This window comes from Dendrobates tinctorius, unplaced genomic scaffold (assembly GCF_039654945.1).
Source record: "Dendrobates tinctorius isolate UK_male_01 unplaced genomic scaffold, ASM3965494v1 ptg000075l, whole genome shotgun sequence".
NCBI classification, from domain to species: domain Eukaryota; kingdom Metazoa; phylum Chordata; class Amphibia; order Anura; family Dendrobatidae; genus Dendrobates; species Dendrobates tinctorius.
Genome location: NW_027361743.1, coordinates 31,497,927 through 31,517,354, shown reverse-complemented (window position 1 = coordinate 31,517,354; position 19,428 = coordinate 31,497,927). Strand labels below are relative to the sequence as shown.

Genomic DNA, 19,428 nt, shown 5'->3' with positions numbered 1-19,428 from the left:
CTAAATCCAGTGCCCCAGCATACCATATAGACATCAAGCAAGGGCATTGCAGATCCATTATAATGGGGGCATAAAGGAACTCCAATATGGCAACCAGAAGTGGTAACTTGTTGCATCCAACTGCTGGGACCACCAATCCTATGGATGGCTTAACTACTTCCACCCAGAATACCCCCCCCCCCCCTTACAGAGGCGGTGCAGGCACTCCCATGCATTAGGAGATGCCTGCACATTGGGTGGTACAGTTAAAGGCCACATCTAATGCCTTGCAGTTGCGCCAGGATAAGCTGCAAGACAAGCGGCAGTAGGCCACATGACGGCCCAAGTTGTTCTGCTGGGAAACTTAGGGTCCTGTCATCATGTGGATGTGACAAGTAGCACCTACCTACAGTGTACAGATCAGTACTCCTAGTGTGGACTCCAGAGAACAAGCCCTGCCACACCGCAGTAACTGATCACATTCAGAGACTGCAGTCTGATTCTAACTGTGGGATGTGCTGGGGTAGGGAACAGACCAAAGCCCCATCTATGGAGGCTACAGCTTGCACTTTACAGGGTCTGCTGCTACGTAGAAGATGCCATGATGGGTCACAGCGGTTATGGTGGCACAAGGGAAGCTACATTATATCAGGCAGGTGTATAACATTATGGCTGTTCGGGGAATGACCAGACTGCCGTATACCTCATCAAAAGCAATTTACAACATGATCTATTGGGCAGTACCAGTTTGTGCCCTATTCTGCAAGAACAGTCATTTGGGCAAACATTTTTTTTTTAAAGTGCCCCTCATTTCCATGTAGGCCCCCCGTTGTAAGCAACAGGTCCTCTGTGCAATACATTTGTAAACCAACAATCAAGTTGCTTGATATCTCCCATATCACAAAGATTACCCCTCCTGTACACCTGGGAAATATGTTCTATAGAAGAAGTTGTAGGTCACAGTTAAAACTGCCCCCCAGATACAAGGGAGAGAAGAGGAAACTCCCCCAAGACTCTAGCAAACCTCTATATGGGGTGGGGAGTATGAAAGTGTGAATTTCAGTTCTGAAATGGTTTTCAGATTCCTATTATCACAATTAGGACCAAAAAGGAGAAGTTGAGATAAAACCCGAAGAGAAAACAAAATGTTCTGCAGAAGAGAAAGTTATTTTGAGATCTGAAGATACAACTAGAAGATGGGGACGGAATGTGACAGCAGCATCAACATGCAGGGATAGCCCAAGGCCATGTCTAAATGAAGTGCTGATCTTTTCTAGAGCCTTATAACTCCCGATTTCTTCCCTTTACAGATTAGGATGCAGGAAGACAGTTCCCAGATCTGTGAAACACACCATTCTCATATCAGAAGGCACAGCCTGACCGCCGGGTCTCCCATCCTGAGCTATACCACCTCGTGCACATTTATAAAGCAGCCACTCAGGTCGGTTTCACATTTGCGCTTCAGGGCGCAACGACGGCCTGCGCCCGGCCGCCGCTAAGCCCCGCCCCTGCCGCGCCTCCGGGCGCATGACGCTGCATGCGTCCCCTATCTTTATCACTGAGGACGCAGGCCGTGCGCAGTATGCGTTTGGCGACGCCTGCGTCCTTTTGACGGTGTGCCGACCAGCGCCAAACGCAACCTGCTGCAATTTGGTTGAGCTCGGCGCACCGTCAAAAGGACGCAGGCGCTGCCAAACACATACTGCACACGTTCTGCGTCCTCAGTGATAAAGATAGGGGACACATGATGCATGCAGTGTCATGCGCCCGGAGGCGGAGCTACCGGCGGAGGCGCGGCAGGGGGCGGGGCTTAGCGGCAGCCGTGCGCAGGCCGTCGCTGCGCCCTGAAGCGCAAATGTGAAATCGGCCTTAGGTAGTAAGACTCTTCTCTGTTCAGTGCTGCTCCATTCAAGGTCTATGGGGATTAGAGAAACAGTACAGCCCAAGCCTAACTGCTGCTGCTCATGGCAGTTGTGTAGGGAGGCCAACAGGACCATGTGCTAGGGACCAGCGAGTCCCAGTAGTCAGACATTTTACCACCTGTGGATTGCATCTAGAAATAAAGAGATCGACCTGTCTAATGCGTTATAAAATAAATGTAGCACAATGCAGGCACATTTTTAACGATAGGGGAACCTGTTAATGTTTTGGCCAAACATTTAAAAAAGGTCAGTTTGAGTACCAGAACGATACCCAGACCCCTTTCAAATGAATGGGGTGCCTGAATATCTGTCGTTTCTCACTCTTATCTGCGTGACATCGTGGGAAACAAGGGCGCTGATCTGCGCTAAAGTTAGTTACCGCCGGTGAGCAATATGGTTCCCATGCTGTCTGACAGAGGACACCGCCGGTCACAGATGTTGGCTGATGAGAGTCCTACTCATATGCCTGCTCTCACTGATGGCAGCAAGAGCAGGCAAGGCTGATGAGTATTCACGTGGCACCTGTGCAATAAATAAAAATATATGGTGTGGGTCCAGTATTTTTGATAACAGTCACAGGTAAAACCGACAGCTGCAGGCCCTAGCTGTCAGCTTTATATTTGCCCATTTTTGAAAATTGAGGGGAACCCACTAATTTTTATTGTATTTATTGCACAGGCACCTGCTGATGAATACTCTCAGCCTCGTCTGCTGCCATCAGCGAGACCATATGCTGATGAGTTTAATACTCATTAGCCGACGTCTGACTGGCAGTAGCGTTTTTTTACCACTGGTCACAGCTGCTGGCCCAACTGTCAATAAACTTACTGCTGATGAGAGCCGGCGTTTGTTATGCTGTCACAGATTACAGAGCAGGAAACACGACGTTTGGGCTGCCGAACCCAACAGTAACACGGACCTCCTGGAGAAGTCAGTGTTGGGTGGGGCATTCCTAGCGCCCTCCCACATTATCTGACCTACATCTGACATCGTTGCTTAGAAATTCCCCCCCAACCTTTTAGAAATGGTTACCTGGAGCCAGACCAGCTGCAGCAGGACCTGCCATAGATGGGTGGGAGAACAATGCTTGGGAGAAGGCAGACATGTTGGATTGGGACATATTGCTCAACCGGGAAGTGGATCCTCCTTTGGGGATAAACTCACTGGCAGTGGGGTTGGGTGTCTATAACAAAAGACAGAACATATGTAAGGTTGGGATTTATAATACATAACAGATTTAAGACTTAGAGAAAATATAAATTTGTCAGTAAAAGGTAAAGTAGGAACCATTAAGAGGTTATATAAAGAGCATGATGTGCTCTAGCCCAACATCTGCCGAGTCAAGGTCCATTCACAAGGAGTGGCATGCGGCCAGATACAACTGCCAAACATTAACCACTTTGACATTTTGCATAATAGTACGACCAAGCTGGACTCCCTCCCTTTGATGTTGGCTCTGGCAGTGAACCCACATCTTTCCCGGCACATGGCAGTTGTTTTGAACAGCCGACATGTGCCCGAAACAGCTGCAGGTGGAATTGCGATCCACCTGTGGCTATTAGCCCATTAAATACTGCTGTCAAACACCGACATTTAACATGCGCTTCCAGCAATCGTGCTGCAAATCCGCCAATTGGTGACCCCCGTCGGCTGCCAGCTTACGTATTATGGCCATAATATCAACTAACACCTTACATATATTGATATGTTTTTGTGCACTGTATTTTTTCAGGGTGCAGTTGACCCCAAATGGTTCTGCTAACTGTGGCCTCTGTTCACACGGGATGCATTATAGTTAGCACTGGGCAGCCCCCCTATATGGTGTTACTAAGAGGCTGTGAACCAGAAGCCCTGCATTCCCTGTGTGAACGCTGCCACATGCGGATTATTTTTTTTGCACTGGTGTGCCACACGGCCAATCCCTGATTGCAGGCTGGCTATTTCTTTTGGCATTATTGCACCTGTGCAGTTGCCATTTTACTTGGGTCCACTGCACCCTGGTAGTGCAGATGTATTTAGGCCTGTCTGGTTCTCTTGATTTTTTTTTCTGGAGGATTTTTTCCTCTGAGGTTTTAATATGGACTTCTAATGTAGCAGTGGGGCAAGCTTGGCCATAGCAAGACGTGATTTGTAGCGGTCCTGCTGACAATTTTAGTTTAAGGGTTTTTTTTTTTTTTTTTTTTTTTGCAAAAAAAGCAGATACCTTACAAATCCAAAAAATTACTTGTAAAGAAATATGAGAAAAAAAAAAAAAAAAACCTGTTCCTTCAGATGTCAAATTAGAAAGCAAATCTGGAAGTGATTGACCATCACCTACCTTTCTTCTTTGAGAAATGCTGAGACCACCAAAGTCATTGAAGAGCGAGGAAGCGGGAGAGACAAGGGGATCTAAAAGGGAGAACAAAAAAAAAAAAAAAAAATAAATAGAACATCACTGGTCCTGCAATATTGCACCAATAGATTTTTTTTAATACAACTTGGCCCCAATTCAAAGCTTTTACATCCAAATAGTGACGCAGCAGCTTGACTTGCGCCAAAATTTGGCTTACCATTAGTTCCTCCTAGTTCTGAAATTTACGGAAATGGGGAGGGCAGGTGGCGTGACAGCCCACAGTGTTTAAAGTATGACAGGAAGTGGCATTCCCTGTGCCAGAAATCTCCCTCCAGTCCCTGGCTAGAGCAGGATTTCTGGCATGGTGGTGCACACCACTTGTTAGAAGCTCTCCGTCCATGAAGAGGCATGCACCAAGCGTCTGACTCCACCACACACCTCGCAGGTCTGGATGAATTGGGGCCTTAGCATACAACATTGCCAATGAGCAAACCATAAGGGTATGTGTGCACACGTAGTTTTTAGGTGCTGCGGATTAGGCTGCGGTTTCTCACCTCTACAATGGAGGAGATGGTAAACCGCAGCGGAATCCACAGAAAAGTAGTCACATGTCATTTCTTTCTGCGGATTTGAAACCGCAGCAAAACTGCGCGGAAAATTCCGCAGCATGTGCACTGAGGTTTCCATTTTACATAGAGTAAAATGGTACTGTACAATGCAGCAGATTCTGCTGCAGACCCGCAGGGCCAGAAACATTGCGGATCTGCAGCAAGATTCTCAGCGTGTGCACACCCTAAAGGTGGTGCACACGCTGCAGATTTGCCTGCGGGTTGACACCTCTACAATGGAGCAGGTGTAAAACCACAGCGGAATCCGCACAAAGTAGTGACATGCTGCGGTTTTGAAACTGCAGCAAATCCGCACAGAAAAATCTGCACCGTGTGCACTGTGTTTTTTGTTTTCCATAGAATATAAAGGTACTGTACACCGCAGCAAAAACTGCTAAGGGTATGTGCACACGCTGCGGATCCACAGCAGTTTTGGCCCTGCGGATACGCAGCAGTTTCTGCTGCGGTGTACAGTACCATTATAAGCAATGAAAAACAAAAACGCAGTGCACATGCTGTGGATTTTTCCACGTGGATTTGCTGTGGTGTCAATTCTTTGTGCAGATTTTGCAGCGGTTTTACACCTGCTCCATTGTACAGGTGTCAAACCGCAGGATAAAGACCTGCGGATTTTGTAAAATCTGTGTGGAAAAATCCGCAGCACAATGTGCAACGTTTGCACTTACCCTTAGAGACCACTCAGATCACTCCTACCAGAGGGACGTAGTGACTCCTGTGGTACATGTGGAGAACGTAGATGGGCTGCTCTGAGGGGCGACATAGAATCATAGAATCGTAGAGTTGGAAGGGACCTCCTGGGCCATCTGGTCCAACCCCCTGCTCAAAGCAGGATTCGCTAAATCATCCCAGTCAGATGTCTGTCCAGCCTCTGTTTGAAGACTTCCATTGAAGGAGAACTCACCACTTCTCATGGCAGCCTGTTCCACTCATTGATCACTCTAACTGTCAAAAAGTTTTTTCTAATATCTAATCTGTGTCTCCTCCCATTCAGTTTCATCCCATTGCTTCTAGTCTTTCCTTGTGCAAATGAGAATAAAGTTGAGCCTTCTACAATGTGACAGCCCTTTAGATATTTGTAGACAGCTATTAAGTCTCCTCTCAGTCTTCTCTTTTGCAAACTAAACATTCCCAAATCCTGCAACCTTTCCTCATAAGACAGGGTTTGTAGACCGGTCACCATTCTGGTCGCTCTTTTCTGAACTTGCTCCAGTTTGTTGATGTCTTTTTTAAAATGTGGTGCCCAAAACTGGACACAATATTCCAGATGAGGTCTGACCAAAGAGGAGTAGAGGGAAATAATGACTTCACGTGATCTAGACTGTATGCTTCTGTTAATACATCCTAGAATTGCATTTGCCTTTTTTGCTGCTGCATCACACTGTTGACTCATATTCAGTCTGTGAGCTGGTACAGGAGGCTGCTGAACTACACATTACACCATTCTAGGACAGAACACTGACCGTACAGAGGCTATATGGAATCTATGGGTTCAAACATTTATTGAAATAATCTGGTTAGTCAGATCCATGACTTCCACAGGTAACTGTGCACTCGTCCACATCACCGACAGAGGAAGGAGCTGCCCATCATTACACAGACAGCTTTGCCCGCAGGATAGTGAATGCAGTTTTGTCCCTGCACGCCACAAGTGTAAAGTATTGTTTATGTGAACTTGCTGTGACCACCATTAGTCACGGACCTGTATGCAGTCTATGGCACACAAACACTGGAACTGTCCTTTTTAACCCAGTTTCACACCGAGTCCAAGCAAGGACCACATCCCACAGACCTTGTACATGAGAGCCTGCAGAGACTGGTTACAGGTCGGCTGACCCTATCCATGCACCACTGCGTTAGGGGCCCACTACGAGGTTTGCTGTGACGTGGCAGTGGGCTTCATACAGTCTTATCAGAAGGTTAAACCAAGAACCTCATGGTCAGACATTATAATATATATATTTTTTTTATTTGCCTAGCGGCATTAGATCAGTGTATGATTTGTGGAGGTGCTGTCCATTCTCTTTTTCAGCATATTACCAATCCGTGCATCACTGTTCATAACCTGACCATGAAACACAGGTGGACGCCAGGTCTATAGACACTTGGCCCATGCATTAAATCCCTTCACATCTAGGTAAATATTCAAGCTTTCAGTTTTTGCAGGATGTGTTGTGGTTTTTATTGGCACCATTCATTATACTACATCATGTCCCGAAAAAAGCAGGGTGACATGGGGAAATGCATAAAGTTCCAACTTTTGGATTTTGTTTTACGGCGTTCAGTGCGTGGCAACAATGAACTGGAAACCCGATTTTCACCGTGGGCGCCACTGCGCAGGTCGTAGGGTGCCAGCCTCCACATGCTAGGCAGGGTCAAGTAGGTCAGTGTAGGGATAGGCACCTCCCTATGGCTATCAGTTGGTGGTGTGATGCAATAGTAATAAACAAGGGTGAATTTTTAAATATTTGCAATAAAGTTTCTTGGATTCTATGATATTTGTAAGGGTTGTGCTGTGAATTGGTTACTTAAATTGCCCCTACGATAATACTTTAAAACTGTGAAAAGTTTGTGTCTGGGATACAATCTCCTGCTTAGGGCAAACCAACATTAGCTATATGTGACCGTTTTGTTTCTTCAGCCTGTGTGCCAGAGATCTTTTCCCCCAACCCTGATGTGGACGCGAGCGTCGCCTCCCCTGCCAGCACGCTCCCCATTACAGCAACTGCAAAGTGATGCCAGCCAAAATGGATGCATAGGCCTCTTTCACACTTCAGTCTTGACAGTCGAAATCCGCCATTTTTTGGAGAGCCCCTGATGTACCTAAACAGTGGAAACCCCCCACAAATGACCCCATTTTGGAAACTAGACCCCCCCAAGGAACTTACCTAGATATGTGGTGAGAACTTTGAACCCACAAGGGCTTCACAGAAGTTTATAACGTACAGCGGTACAATTAAAAAAAATCTTTTCACCCCCAATTTTTTTTTTTTCCAAGGGTAACAGGACCCTAAAAGTTGTGCAATTTGTCCTGAGTACGCCGATACCCCATATGTGGGTGTACACGACTGGGCACATGGCAGAACTCAAAAGGGAAGCAGCGCCATTTGACTTTTTTGGCTGGAATTGAGATCAGACACCATGTCTCGATTGGAAAACCGCTGATGTACCAAAACAGTGAAAACCACCAACAAGTGACACTATTTTGGAAACTAGACCCCCTAAGGAACTTATCTAGATGTGTGGTGAGCACTTTGAACCCACAAGGGCTTCACAGAAGTTTATAATGCCCGGGCGTGAAAATAAAAAAAAATCGTATTTTTTTTCCACAAACATGATCATTTAGTACCCAATTTTTTTTTATTTTCCCAAGGTTAACAGGAAAAATTGGACCCCAAAAGTTGTTGTCCAATTTGTCCTGAGTACGCCGATACCCCATATGTGGGAGAAAACTATTGTATGGGCACACGTGGGGGCTCGGAAGGGAAGTAGTGAAGTTTTGGAATGCAGACTTTGATGGAATGGTCTGCGAGTGTCATGTGCATTTGGAGAGCCCCTGATGTACCTAAACTATTGAAACTCCCCACAAGTGACCCCATTTTGGAAACTAGACCCCCCACGGAACTTATCTAGATGTGTGGTGAGCACTTTGAACCCCCAAGTGCTTCACAGAAGTTTATAACGCCCGGGCGTGAAAATTAAAAAAAAAAAAAAAAAGTATTTTTCCACAAAAATGATATTTTTGCCCCCAATTTTTTTATTTTCCTAAGGGTAACAGGAGAAATTGGACCCAAAAAAATGTTTTGCAATTTGTCCTGAGAAGGCTGATACCCTATATGTGGGGGTAAAACACTGTTTGGACGCATGGCAGAGCTTGGAAGGGAAGGAGCACCATTTGACTCTTTCAATGCAGAATTGGCTGGAATTGAGATCAGACGCCATGTTGCGTTTGTAGAGCACCTGATGTGCCCAAACAGTGGAAACCCCCAATTCTAACTCCAACTCTAACCCTAACCCTAACGGGAAAATGGAAATACATTTTCTTTTAATTTTATTATTTTTCCCCTAACTATAAGGGGGTGATAACGTGGGGTTTGATTTACTATTTATGGCGGTTTTTATTTTTGGCAGCTGTCATATGCTAAAAGACGCTTTTTATTGTAAAAATAGTTTTTGCATCACCACATATTGAGAGCTATAATTTTTCCATATTTTGACTTACTGAGTCATGTGAGGTCTTATTTTTTACGGGACGAGTTGACTTTTTATTGGAATTATTTTCGGGCACGTGACATTTTTTGATCGCTTTTTATTCCGCTTTTTGGGATGCAGAATGAACAAAAACCAGCGTTTCATGAATTTCTTTTGGGGGGTGCGTTTACACCGTTCCGCGAGCGGTAAAATTGATAAGGTGGTTTTATTCTTCGGGTCAGTACGGTTACAGCGATACCTCATTTATGTTTTGGCGTTTTCATGCAATGAAAACAATTTTATATAAAAAATTATTATTTTTGCATCGTTTTATTCTGCGAGCTATAACTTATTTTTTGCTGATGATGCTGTGTGGCGGCTCGTTTTTTGCGGGACAAGATGACGTTTTCAGCTGTACCATGGATATTTATATGCGTCTTTTTGATCGCACGTTATGATAAAATTTTTTGCTTCGTTTTTTATTTTTATTTTTTAAGGGGTTCGCTAAAGGGGTTAACTAATGGGACAGTTCTATAGGGCGGGTCGTTACGGATGCGGCGATACCAAATATGTGTACTTTTGTTTTTTTTTATTTCCAAAAAATGAATTAGGGAATTTTTTTTTTTTTTTTTTTTTTTAAATTTAGTGACTTTAAATTTTTACACTTTTTTTTAACTTTATTACATTGTCCCAGGTGGGACATCACTGTCCTGTGACAGATCGCTGATCTGTCACATCACAGATCACTGACAGATCAGTGATCAGCGATCTGTCACAGGCACTGCACAGGTTTTCCCTCATGCCTGCGCTTTGCAGGCATGAGGATGCCAGCTCCCTGCAGGCCCCCTGAAGGTCCCCGTTGCCATCTTGGATTCAGGGATAGAGCCCCCAGCAGCAGCGCTGCACATTGCGCTGCTGTGGGGGGCTTAGGGAAGCATGGAGGGAGCCCCCTCCCTGCCGATGCTTCCCTTTAACCCCCGGAACACCGCGATCGTGTTTGATCGCGGTGTGCAAGGGGTTAACGTGTCAGGGGCGGTCCGTGACCGCCCCTGACACATTGTGCCGGGTGTCAGCTGTGATAAGCCATCAACGGCGTTCACCACGTGGGCGCCGCTGATTGCTGTGACGTACTAACCCGTCCCTGGGAATTAAGTCCCAAGGCACATGGACGGGATAGTACGTCAAATGGCAGAAAGGGGTTAAAATTCATTGTGGTAATGTCTAGAACCAAAATCAGAAAAGTGTCGTCTGTCCAAATATATATGGTCCTAACTGTATATTCAGCTCACCTCTCGTAATGAAACAGTAATAGAAAACACCATGAGAAAGTTTAGGTCAGGGTCATCTCTTTTTTTAGTGTATGGACGTTGTTTTTTATCTTGTCACCTTTCACCCCCAATTACAGTAGATTGTGTAAATCCCGGTCTCCTATGAAGCTCAGCAGCCCCCCCCAATGATTGTGTCAAAGCGCCAATGGCAGCCAGTGTGTGCTTGCAACAGCTCATTTAAATGGCTAATAGCCAGGGCCAGAATGTAGGTCTTGTCATTTAATGTGGCCGACAGACACGTGGGAGAGAAATCACTTGCAGAGCCCCAGCTACATGCTTTTACTGAAACATGCGTACAGTTGTGCCAATATGGGCAAGAAACGTTCCTGACAGTTAAAACATTCTACGAGATTCCCCTCAGACAGACCAAGAGTACCCTGAACCACCCATAGGCTTTAGAACATCAGACACAGCTGGATTCCCCAGAGAAGGCAGAGATGGTTCACTACAATCTCTGCCTTCTCCAGCGCTGTGTACAGAGTGCAGTGCATACAGATTATGACAACGCTTCCTTCTCTGGTCCTAACAGGCAGAACAGCTTTGCATAGCAACTAGAAGGCTATAAGTGGGGCTAATATGTTAGCACCAGTTACAGGGTGCATTGCAAAGGGGGAAATCCACACACTGAATATGCTTCAAAGAAAAAAAAAAAAAAAAAAAATTGTGCAGCTCAATTCAATGCCTGCACAGATTTTTGTGATTCACTAAAGACTTGTCGTCCCCAAATCCACATGGAAAATCAGCAATATGTGAGCAAGCCTTTAAAAGAGGCACATGAACAGATTGAGGTCTAACTCTCAAAGTCAACTGTCTCAACTTTGCTTTAATGGCAGATGTTAGAGGATGGATTGGGTTGTGCTTGATTTTGAACAATTTCCTGATGGGTAAAACAGAGCTGTACTAAATCACCAACAGTATTGATAATGAGAGGACTCTGCAAGTTCTTACCCAGTGGATACAGTAAAGCTGAGAAGTGAGCTGCAGGAAAGAGTAGCCTATTGTAACTGCGCCAATCCCCGACTTGCAGGGATCTAGAGTTCTTTGAGGCGAGATAATCCCCTTTTAGCAAGAATTACTGTGGAAAACCCTTTAGTCTTGCATAGCAGATCTCGACTAGACATTATACACTTCTTTACCTAGAAAGCATTGCCCTTACCATGGCCGGCATATTGCTTGGCACTGTCATTCAGAAGGCTGGGAGAACTGCTGCTGCTTGACATCCGCTATAAAAAAAAAAATAAAAAAAAAACCAACTGTTTAAAGCTTACATAGATAAATAAAATATAGGTCATAAGTGCTCATTACAGTTTATATGGCAGCATGTGAACATGGTCTATAAAAACCAGCCTGAACATGGCCCTATTCACTCTCCTCAAACTGTATAACCTTCACAAAACATCTGACACTTATGAGATGGTCAATGTTCATTTGACCTAAAGCAAGCAAATAACCACACAAAGGGGTTGTCTGGTCTAGAAATATTGAAGGCCTGTCCGCAAGATATGAGATTGGGGGGGGGGGAGAATCATCCAGGTGTAAGCAGACCGTACACAGACGTGATGCTGGACACTGCAGAACGGATCTTATTGACCTAAGGTCAACAATTATACCCGGCCACTGCTGGAGCGTAGAACGGCTGATGGGATATGTGCTCATTTATATAACAGTGTTAAGCAGTGATCGGTGAAGCACCAGGTGTAGGGCCCCGTCCCCACAGATCTGATATTGATATCCTAAAGTGATGAGCCAGACATCTCCATTATGTTCATGTATTGGACAATTGAAGTTATTGCTGCGGGCACCTTATTGTTGCTTTCCAAAAACACTAAAAAGTCAAAAAGGGGTCCAGATCCTGCAGAGCACCTTTAAACTAGACTGTCATTAGACCTGGGACTACAATGTCATTATTAAATTACAGATTAAGTTCTTGCTACACAAAGGTCTCATGGTAAATACTAGTGATGAGCGGGTATACTCGTCTGGTCCCCCCCCCCCCCCACGCAGCTGTGTCGACAGACAATCTCCGAGCACATCCAAAATACTTGGGGAGATCACTCAAGCATGCTCGGGGGACAACCCAGACAACAAGTATACTCGCTCATCACTATTAAATACATATGTGGAAGACGATGCAGCACAGTTTTACTATGGCACCATAACAAAGGAGAGTGAATGCATGTGTGCCACCATTATTGTTTTGCAAGGAAACGCCATTCCTGAACTGCTCTCTGTCATTCATATATTTAACAGTGCAACAGATCGGAGCTAAAATGGCTCAGTGAGGTTCTGGAAGAGTGATGTGCACAGCACTTAATGTTATTGCGTAACTTTAGGAAGCAAACAGCCAGGAGGGGCAATAGTGTTAGTGGACAGATGTCAAAGCATCCGTCCATCCAGTGTATATAAATCACTACAAAGAAATGTATCTTTGTACCGTGTTGGCCAGTAGATAGAAAAATATTCAGGATTGAGAGTCCTCAGTAGTTGATACCTTTTCAGTGCTGGAATGAATGTGTCGCATGGATTTATGTCTTTTTACATCAATTAAGGAATTTCCTTTTAAAACCTTGTGGGGGCATCACAACACAGAACTAGACCCCAATCAGAGGACCATAAAACATCTGGACTCCTTATCTATGAACTGGTCCAATGTTTATATTTATGTTTCTCCCTCTCCCATATTGATAGTTCTGCTTCACGTCACTTGTCTTATCTATTGCATTTTTTCTAAGCTGTATTGTGCATAAATATGTGACTTCAGATTTTGTATTAGTCTAGCCTGATGGAGACCTGAGTAGTCTCGAAAGCTTGCAATGTGTTACCATCTTTTCAGTTAGCCATTAAAAGGTATCAACTACTGAGGACTCTCAATCCTGAATATTTTACAAAGTAGTGTGCACTCTGCAGCGCTTCCCAATACAGTTAAAGGGGTGTTCCCCAAACACGTCAATCTTTGAAGGGGTTGTCCAGATTAGAAAAAGACACGAGAGCTCGCATTAAAGGAAATGTCTCAGAATGATTGTTCAAACCAAGTACAGGCGCATTGTGCATCATGGTGGGGCCGAACATTTAAGGGTACCTCCTCACTTGTTTTCCCTTCATCTCTGCCCTTCTCTCACACTCGATCAAGCTGTCAGAGAAGGGAAGGGGGGGTTGTGAGACAGAAAACAAGCTGGTGGGATGATGCACCAAGTGCCTGTATTTGGCTTGGTCATTCTGTGCTGACGGAGTCCCTATAAACAGCAATACACCTGATCATGGGTTGTGTCTGGTACTGGTCAGTCATGGCACCATTTATTTACAAATCAGACTTTCCAATACTGGACAACCCCTTAAAAATAACATGGAAATCTTCAGGAATGGGTGAATGCCACCCCCCACCCCCCTCTTAATTTAGCCAAAATGACTTTTGTAAATTAGTTTTACAAGTTTTGCATGGCCTATTCTCATCAGTTCTACAGATCAGGCTGCCATTAAACACTATGGGGGTTTGCATTAGACAGTTGTCCCAACAGCAAGCACAGAGCGGGGCGAGCCTAAGAAATAGGGGACTGGTTTCCCGGCAGAATAATTTACGTGATAATTAAAGCTTGTAAATGCCAAGCTGTGCAACAATAAAACCCAATTACCAAGTTATTCTTGGCCTAAATCTGAAAGAATAAGAAAAACTAGTTTTTATATCTTTAAACATGCTTTTAAAACGGTTTCCATATCCATTACATGGACACTATGCAGATGCGCAGCAGCCAGAACACACTTGTCCTCTATCTAGTTAATAATGGCTAATAGGAGTTTTAGATAAATTGCACAAGCATCTAGTTCAAGTCACACATGCTTTGCAAAGTTTTCAAAAAGTTTAGACCAAAGGCTCCTCAGCAGATCTTGCTTGCTGATAGGGATGCACACGAGTGTGGAGAGCTTAAAGAGACTTTCAGAAGCTGGGAGTCATGACTTCTCCCAACAGGTGCATAGTTTTGGATGCTGTATCCAAGTCATTAGGGTTAATAGAGAGCAGTCTGCCATTAGGTGAACTTAGTGTTAAGCTAGAGAGACTATTCTGACTCTCACTCGAGGATGCACAGCATCAGTGCATTACACAGAAGGTCCATGTAGGGCTTCATTTGTCCTGTGGTGGCACTGAAGGGAAGTGAAGACTTGCTGTGGAGAGGTCACACCAGAAAACATCGATCGCTTAGCACAGAAACCATGATCAAAATAAAAAGGGCACTCTTGATTTTACCTGCATCCTAGGGTAGTTTGCCTCTGCGGGGCTTCCAAAGCCATTCATTCCAATAAAGCTGGTACTGAAATAAGAATCTGTAAGACTGGAGTCTGGTAATGCACCATCAATTCCAGGAACTGGAAGAGAAATAAGCAAGGTTTTCAATTCTTTTTAAAAAAAAAAAAAAAAAAAAAATTGTGTAAATGAGGAGAAAAAAAAAAACAATTTTTCAGCCTCATGTATAGGGGCTGAATGGGTGGCACCAAGCAAAAATCTCACCCTGCACACCTAGGGCAGAAAAATCCAATAGCCATACATAAATGCAGGTTAAACAGTTCTTGGATTGGTGCAAAAGACCTATACATAAAAGGCCTTGGAGTGCCCTATCACAACATACCACTGATGACAACTATATGCACCATGTAAAATGGTGGTCAATAAGCCAACTAAAAAGGTCTATTTTTAATTACACATAAAACAGCAAAATCATTGTGAATGAGTAAGTAAAGAGGTTAGTTTAACAGTTATCTTGCTGTGTACCTACTGAACTGTGTATTGAAAGCCAGTGTATGTTGGACAGACAATCCTATAAGGATTAGGACTACAAAGTTGTACTGAGACAAGGGGCAAGTGGTGGCAGAATTATAGCCTTTGTTTATGCCCATGAGAGCATACAGGGTTGGAGGTAGGAAGCGCCTCACTTCAGGAGCCAGGCGTCACCAAGACAGACCCTGCTCAATAGATTAGCTTAAATGCTGGCTTACAAGCCTAAATTATTTTCCTTCCCTATACACATGGTCAGCAAAACATCCAAGGACTTAAAAACCAGATAGAGTGAAAGAAACCTGAATGGGGCCTTATCTTGATCTAGATGCATTTTACCCAAATGCACTTTCACAGCTTGAAGGCTTCACCCACCAAGGTTAATACAGGGGATCAGAGTGTTCCAATAGTGAAGCCAATGGCACCGCGAGTGTAGAGCAACGCAAGGAAATATGGAAAATGTGTGCTGTGACCGCCTCAGAGAGGCAGAGGAAAGCAGATATCTGGTCTATCCCTCACTTCCCTATAGCGGAAGTCAAAGATTGTGATAGTCATGTCGTGTCAGAGCATGGCCTGGAGACAACCATCACCTTCCCCAGTCAACTGTACATCCACGGAGACAACCGTCACTGGTAGTGGCTGTAACTCTTGAGTGTGTCAGTGTACCATGTGCTGCTATGGAAGAGATACAAGTGCTTCTCACAAAATTAGAACATCAAAAAGTTAATTTATTTCAGTGAAAGTCGTTATATAGAGTCATTACAGGGATCTATTTCAAGTGTTTATTTCTGTTAATGATTATGGCTTACAGCCAATGAAAACCCAAAAGTCATTATCTCAGTAAATAAGAATAATTAACGGTTGCAGCTACGTGTCACATGTAGAGAGATCGCTGTTGTGTCACAAAGTCGGTGACGCATCAGCGATCTCGCTATGCGAGACGGGGCCTTTAGTCTGTTTCAGTAGGCTCCACTATCATGGAGACTGCTGACTTGACAGATGTCCAGAAGGCAGTCACTGACACACTCCACAAGGAGGGTAAGCCACAAAAGGTCATTGCTAAAGAAGCTGGCTGTTCACCGAGTGCTGTATCCAAGTATATTAAGGGAAAGTTGGGTGGAAGGAAAAAAGTGGTAGAAAAAGGTGCACCAGCAACCGGGCTAACCACAGCCTTGAAAGGATTGTTAAGAAAAGGCCATTCAAATATTTGGGGGGAGATTCACACAAGGAGTGGACTGCTGCTGGAGTCATTGCTTCAAGAGCCACCACACACAGACATATCCAGGACATGGGCTACAAGTGTCACGCCACTCATGACCAATAGACAACGTCAGAAGCGTCTTACCGTGGCCAAGGAGAAAAAGAACTGGACTGTTGCTCAGTGGCCCAAGGAGTTTCCTGATTAAAGGAAATTTTGAGTTTAATTTGGAAATCAAGGTCCCAGAGTCTGGAGGAAGAGTGGAGAGGCCACAATCCAAGCTGCTTGAGGTATAGTGTGAAGTTTTCACAATCAGTGATGGTTTGGGGAGAAATATCATCTGCTGGTGTAGGTCCACTGTTTTATCAAGACCAAAGTTAGCGCAGCCGGCCACCAGGAAATTTTAGAGCACTTCATGCTTCCCTCTGCCGACAAGCTTTTTAGAGATGGAAATGTCATTCTCCAGCAGGACTTGGCACCTGTCCACACTGCCAAAAGTACCAACACCTGGTTTACAAACAGCATCAATGTGCTTGATTGGCCAGCAAATTCGCCTGACCTTAAGGCTAAGTTCACACGTAGCGGAATTCCCGTGGAAGTTACGAGAATTCCGGAATTCCATATCGCATTGTAAATTCCCGCAGAAAAACTAGCGATATGCAAGCGTAATTAGATTGCAGAATGCTAGCATTTTCCAAGCGATCTGATGCATCGCTTGGAGAACTGATTGACAGGTTGGTCACCCTCAGTGTTTAACGAGTGTGACCAACTTTTTACTGTTGAGACTGCCTATGTAGCAGCACTAGTAAAAAAAAATCTAATGTTAAAAATAATAAAAAGTAAAAAAAAAAAAAAAAAAAAAAAAAAAAAAATTTATTCTCACCTTCTGACGTCTCACGCAGCGTCCCCAGGCCTCCGCGATGCTCCGACAGGTCCCGTTCCCAGTGATGCATTGCAGCAATGACCTTTGATGACGTCGCGGTCTCGCGAGACTGTGATGTCAGCAAAGGTCATTATCGCAATGCATTACTGGGACCTGCCGCATGTATTGCTGAAACCTGGGGACGCTGCACGGGAAATTGGAAGGTGAATAGAACCCGATTTTTTTTTATTTTAATTCTATTTTTTTTACAGGGATAGGTACCCACAGCCCAGAGGACATTCTCCTCTCCTCCGGACCGTGGGTACCATCCGCAAATGTTTTGCTTACTTTTCGCATGGTGGGTACAGCCACATGCAGAAAGTAAGCAGAACAATGCATTCCTATGTGGGCAGAATTGCCGCGATCTTGCAGATTAATGAGTATGCTGCAGATTTTTCCGCCATGCGTTTCAGCCGCAGCATTAGCACAGCATTGCTGAATCCCATAGGATTGCATGGGATGCTGTTTTGTGTTTTCGTGGCAAAATCGGCCAGTAAAAACCACCGCGAGAACACCTGAACGTGTGAATGCAGCCTAACCCCATAGAATCTATGGGGTATTGTTAAGAGGAAGATGAGAGACACCAGACCCAACAATGCAGACGAGCTGAAGGCTGCTATCAAAGCAACCTGGGCTTCCATAACACCTCAGCAGTGTCACAGGCTGATCGCCTCCATGCCACTCCACATTGATGCAGTACCTGATGCAATAGGAGTCCTGACCAAGTATTGAGTAAACATACATTTCAGTAGGCCAACGTTTCAGATTTTAAGATCATTTTTCAAGCTGGTGTTATAAAGTATTCTAATTTACTGAGATAATGACTTTTGGGTTTTCATTGGCTGTAAGCCATAATCATCAACATTAAACAGAAATAAACATTTAAAATAGATCACTGTCTGTAATGACTATATAATACAAGTTTCACTTTTTGTATTGAAGAACTGTACCTGTATATACCATACATGTGTGAAATACACATGCAGTAGAAACTGATGTGAGGATGTGGAAGGTACAGGCGGTGGAGCACTTCAGGCAGAGGTCCCAGCTAGAGTTAAGTGGATTTGATCGGGTCCCTGCTTATTCGGCAAGCTATAGCGCTTGCCGAATAAGCTGCAGAAGGAACCCGGATACATTGAGCACGCTGGCTCTCCATGCATGTGCTTTGACAGTCGCATCTGCGGCGCCAGACAGCTCACCAGCCGACATGCTCCATGTATCCAGGTTTACTCTGCAGCTTATTTGGCAAGCTATAGCGCTTGCAGAATAAGCAGGGACGCGATCAAATTTTCTCAACTCTAGTCACTGCTCAATCACAACTGTGAGTGATGGTATGAAGCACTTGACACCCTCATAGAATTGTTACCCATAGAGCACGGGACAGCTTCAACGTGCCTTCCTTTTTATGTCACTTTACATACAGTCACAACTTGTTTTTGTTTTTCCTTTCACACCAAAAAAAGTTAGAAAAATAGGCGAGAAGCAAGGAATTGTGAACCAAATTTGGTGCAACATGATCCAGGCCAGGTTCTGATCCCACAGCTCCATCATTTGGGTCTTCAAGTGAGACATGTAAAGAAGGTCAAATGGAGTCCTGATATATTTTGGACTCAGGTTATCTGACAGAAGTCAATGGCTTCATGATGGGCACGTGCAAATAGAGTTTTTCAAGGATTCAGACAGAGGCCTCTGACAGTCATGAACAGGGGCATAGACGTGGCCATATTCAGTCATCCCCAAATGCCTCCATACACATGAAAACTCAGTTGGACACAATGGGGAGATGGCAGGAAGCCACCCATAGCAGCCAGTCACAGTGCAGCTCTGCAAGTAACAAAGGATGTGCTACAATTAATTGCCATGTGCAGCAATGTTTTTCTTTGGGTCAGTTTTCATAAGTCATCTAATCTGGGTTCTGGGAAAAAAAAAAAAATTCTGCTGCTTTTCTATAACCAGTGTCGTGTCTGTTCATGTGTCCGACCATGGTTCTGACCTATGTAACCTCAGTCTACAGTACGGGGGTCTACCTGACTGGTGGACTATTTAACAGCAATTTGTCAGGATATTTTTACTGAGCAGTGCAATGATACCTGTAGAGATCTGGTGTGCCAGTCACGAGAAATCTAGTGTAGAACACAAATGTAAATCAGGCGATAAGTGCACTG

At 44.5% G+C, this 19,428-nt stretch overlaps 1 protein-coding gene across 1 annotated transcript in view; it reads right to left on the bottom strand.

The window, feature by feature from the left end:
* The window catches only part of PAN3 (poly(A) specific ribonuclease subunit PAN3), a 68,560-nt gene that overhangs the window by 46,773 nt on the left and 2,359 nt on the right, over nt 1–19,428 (bottom strand). The window contains exons 2-5 of the mRNA XM_073583147.1: nt 14,619–14,737; nt 11,535–11,601; nt 4,219–4,289; nt 2,934–3,084 (exon numbers count right to left, since the gene is read on the bottom strand). Of these exons, the coding sequence (XP_073439248.1) occupies nt 2,934–3,084; nt 4,219–4,289; nt 11,535–11,601; nt 14,619–14,737 (408 nt within the window). The remainder of the gene's footprint in view (nt 1–2,933; nt 3,085–4,218; nt 4,290–11,534; nt 11,602–14,618; nt 14,738–19,428) is intronic.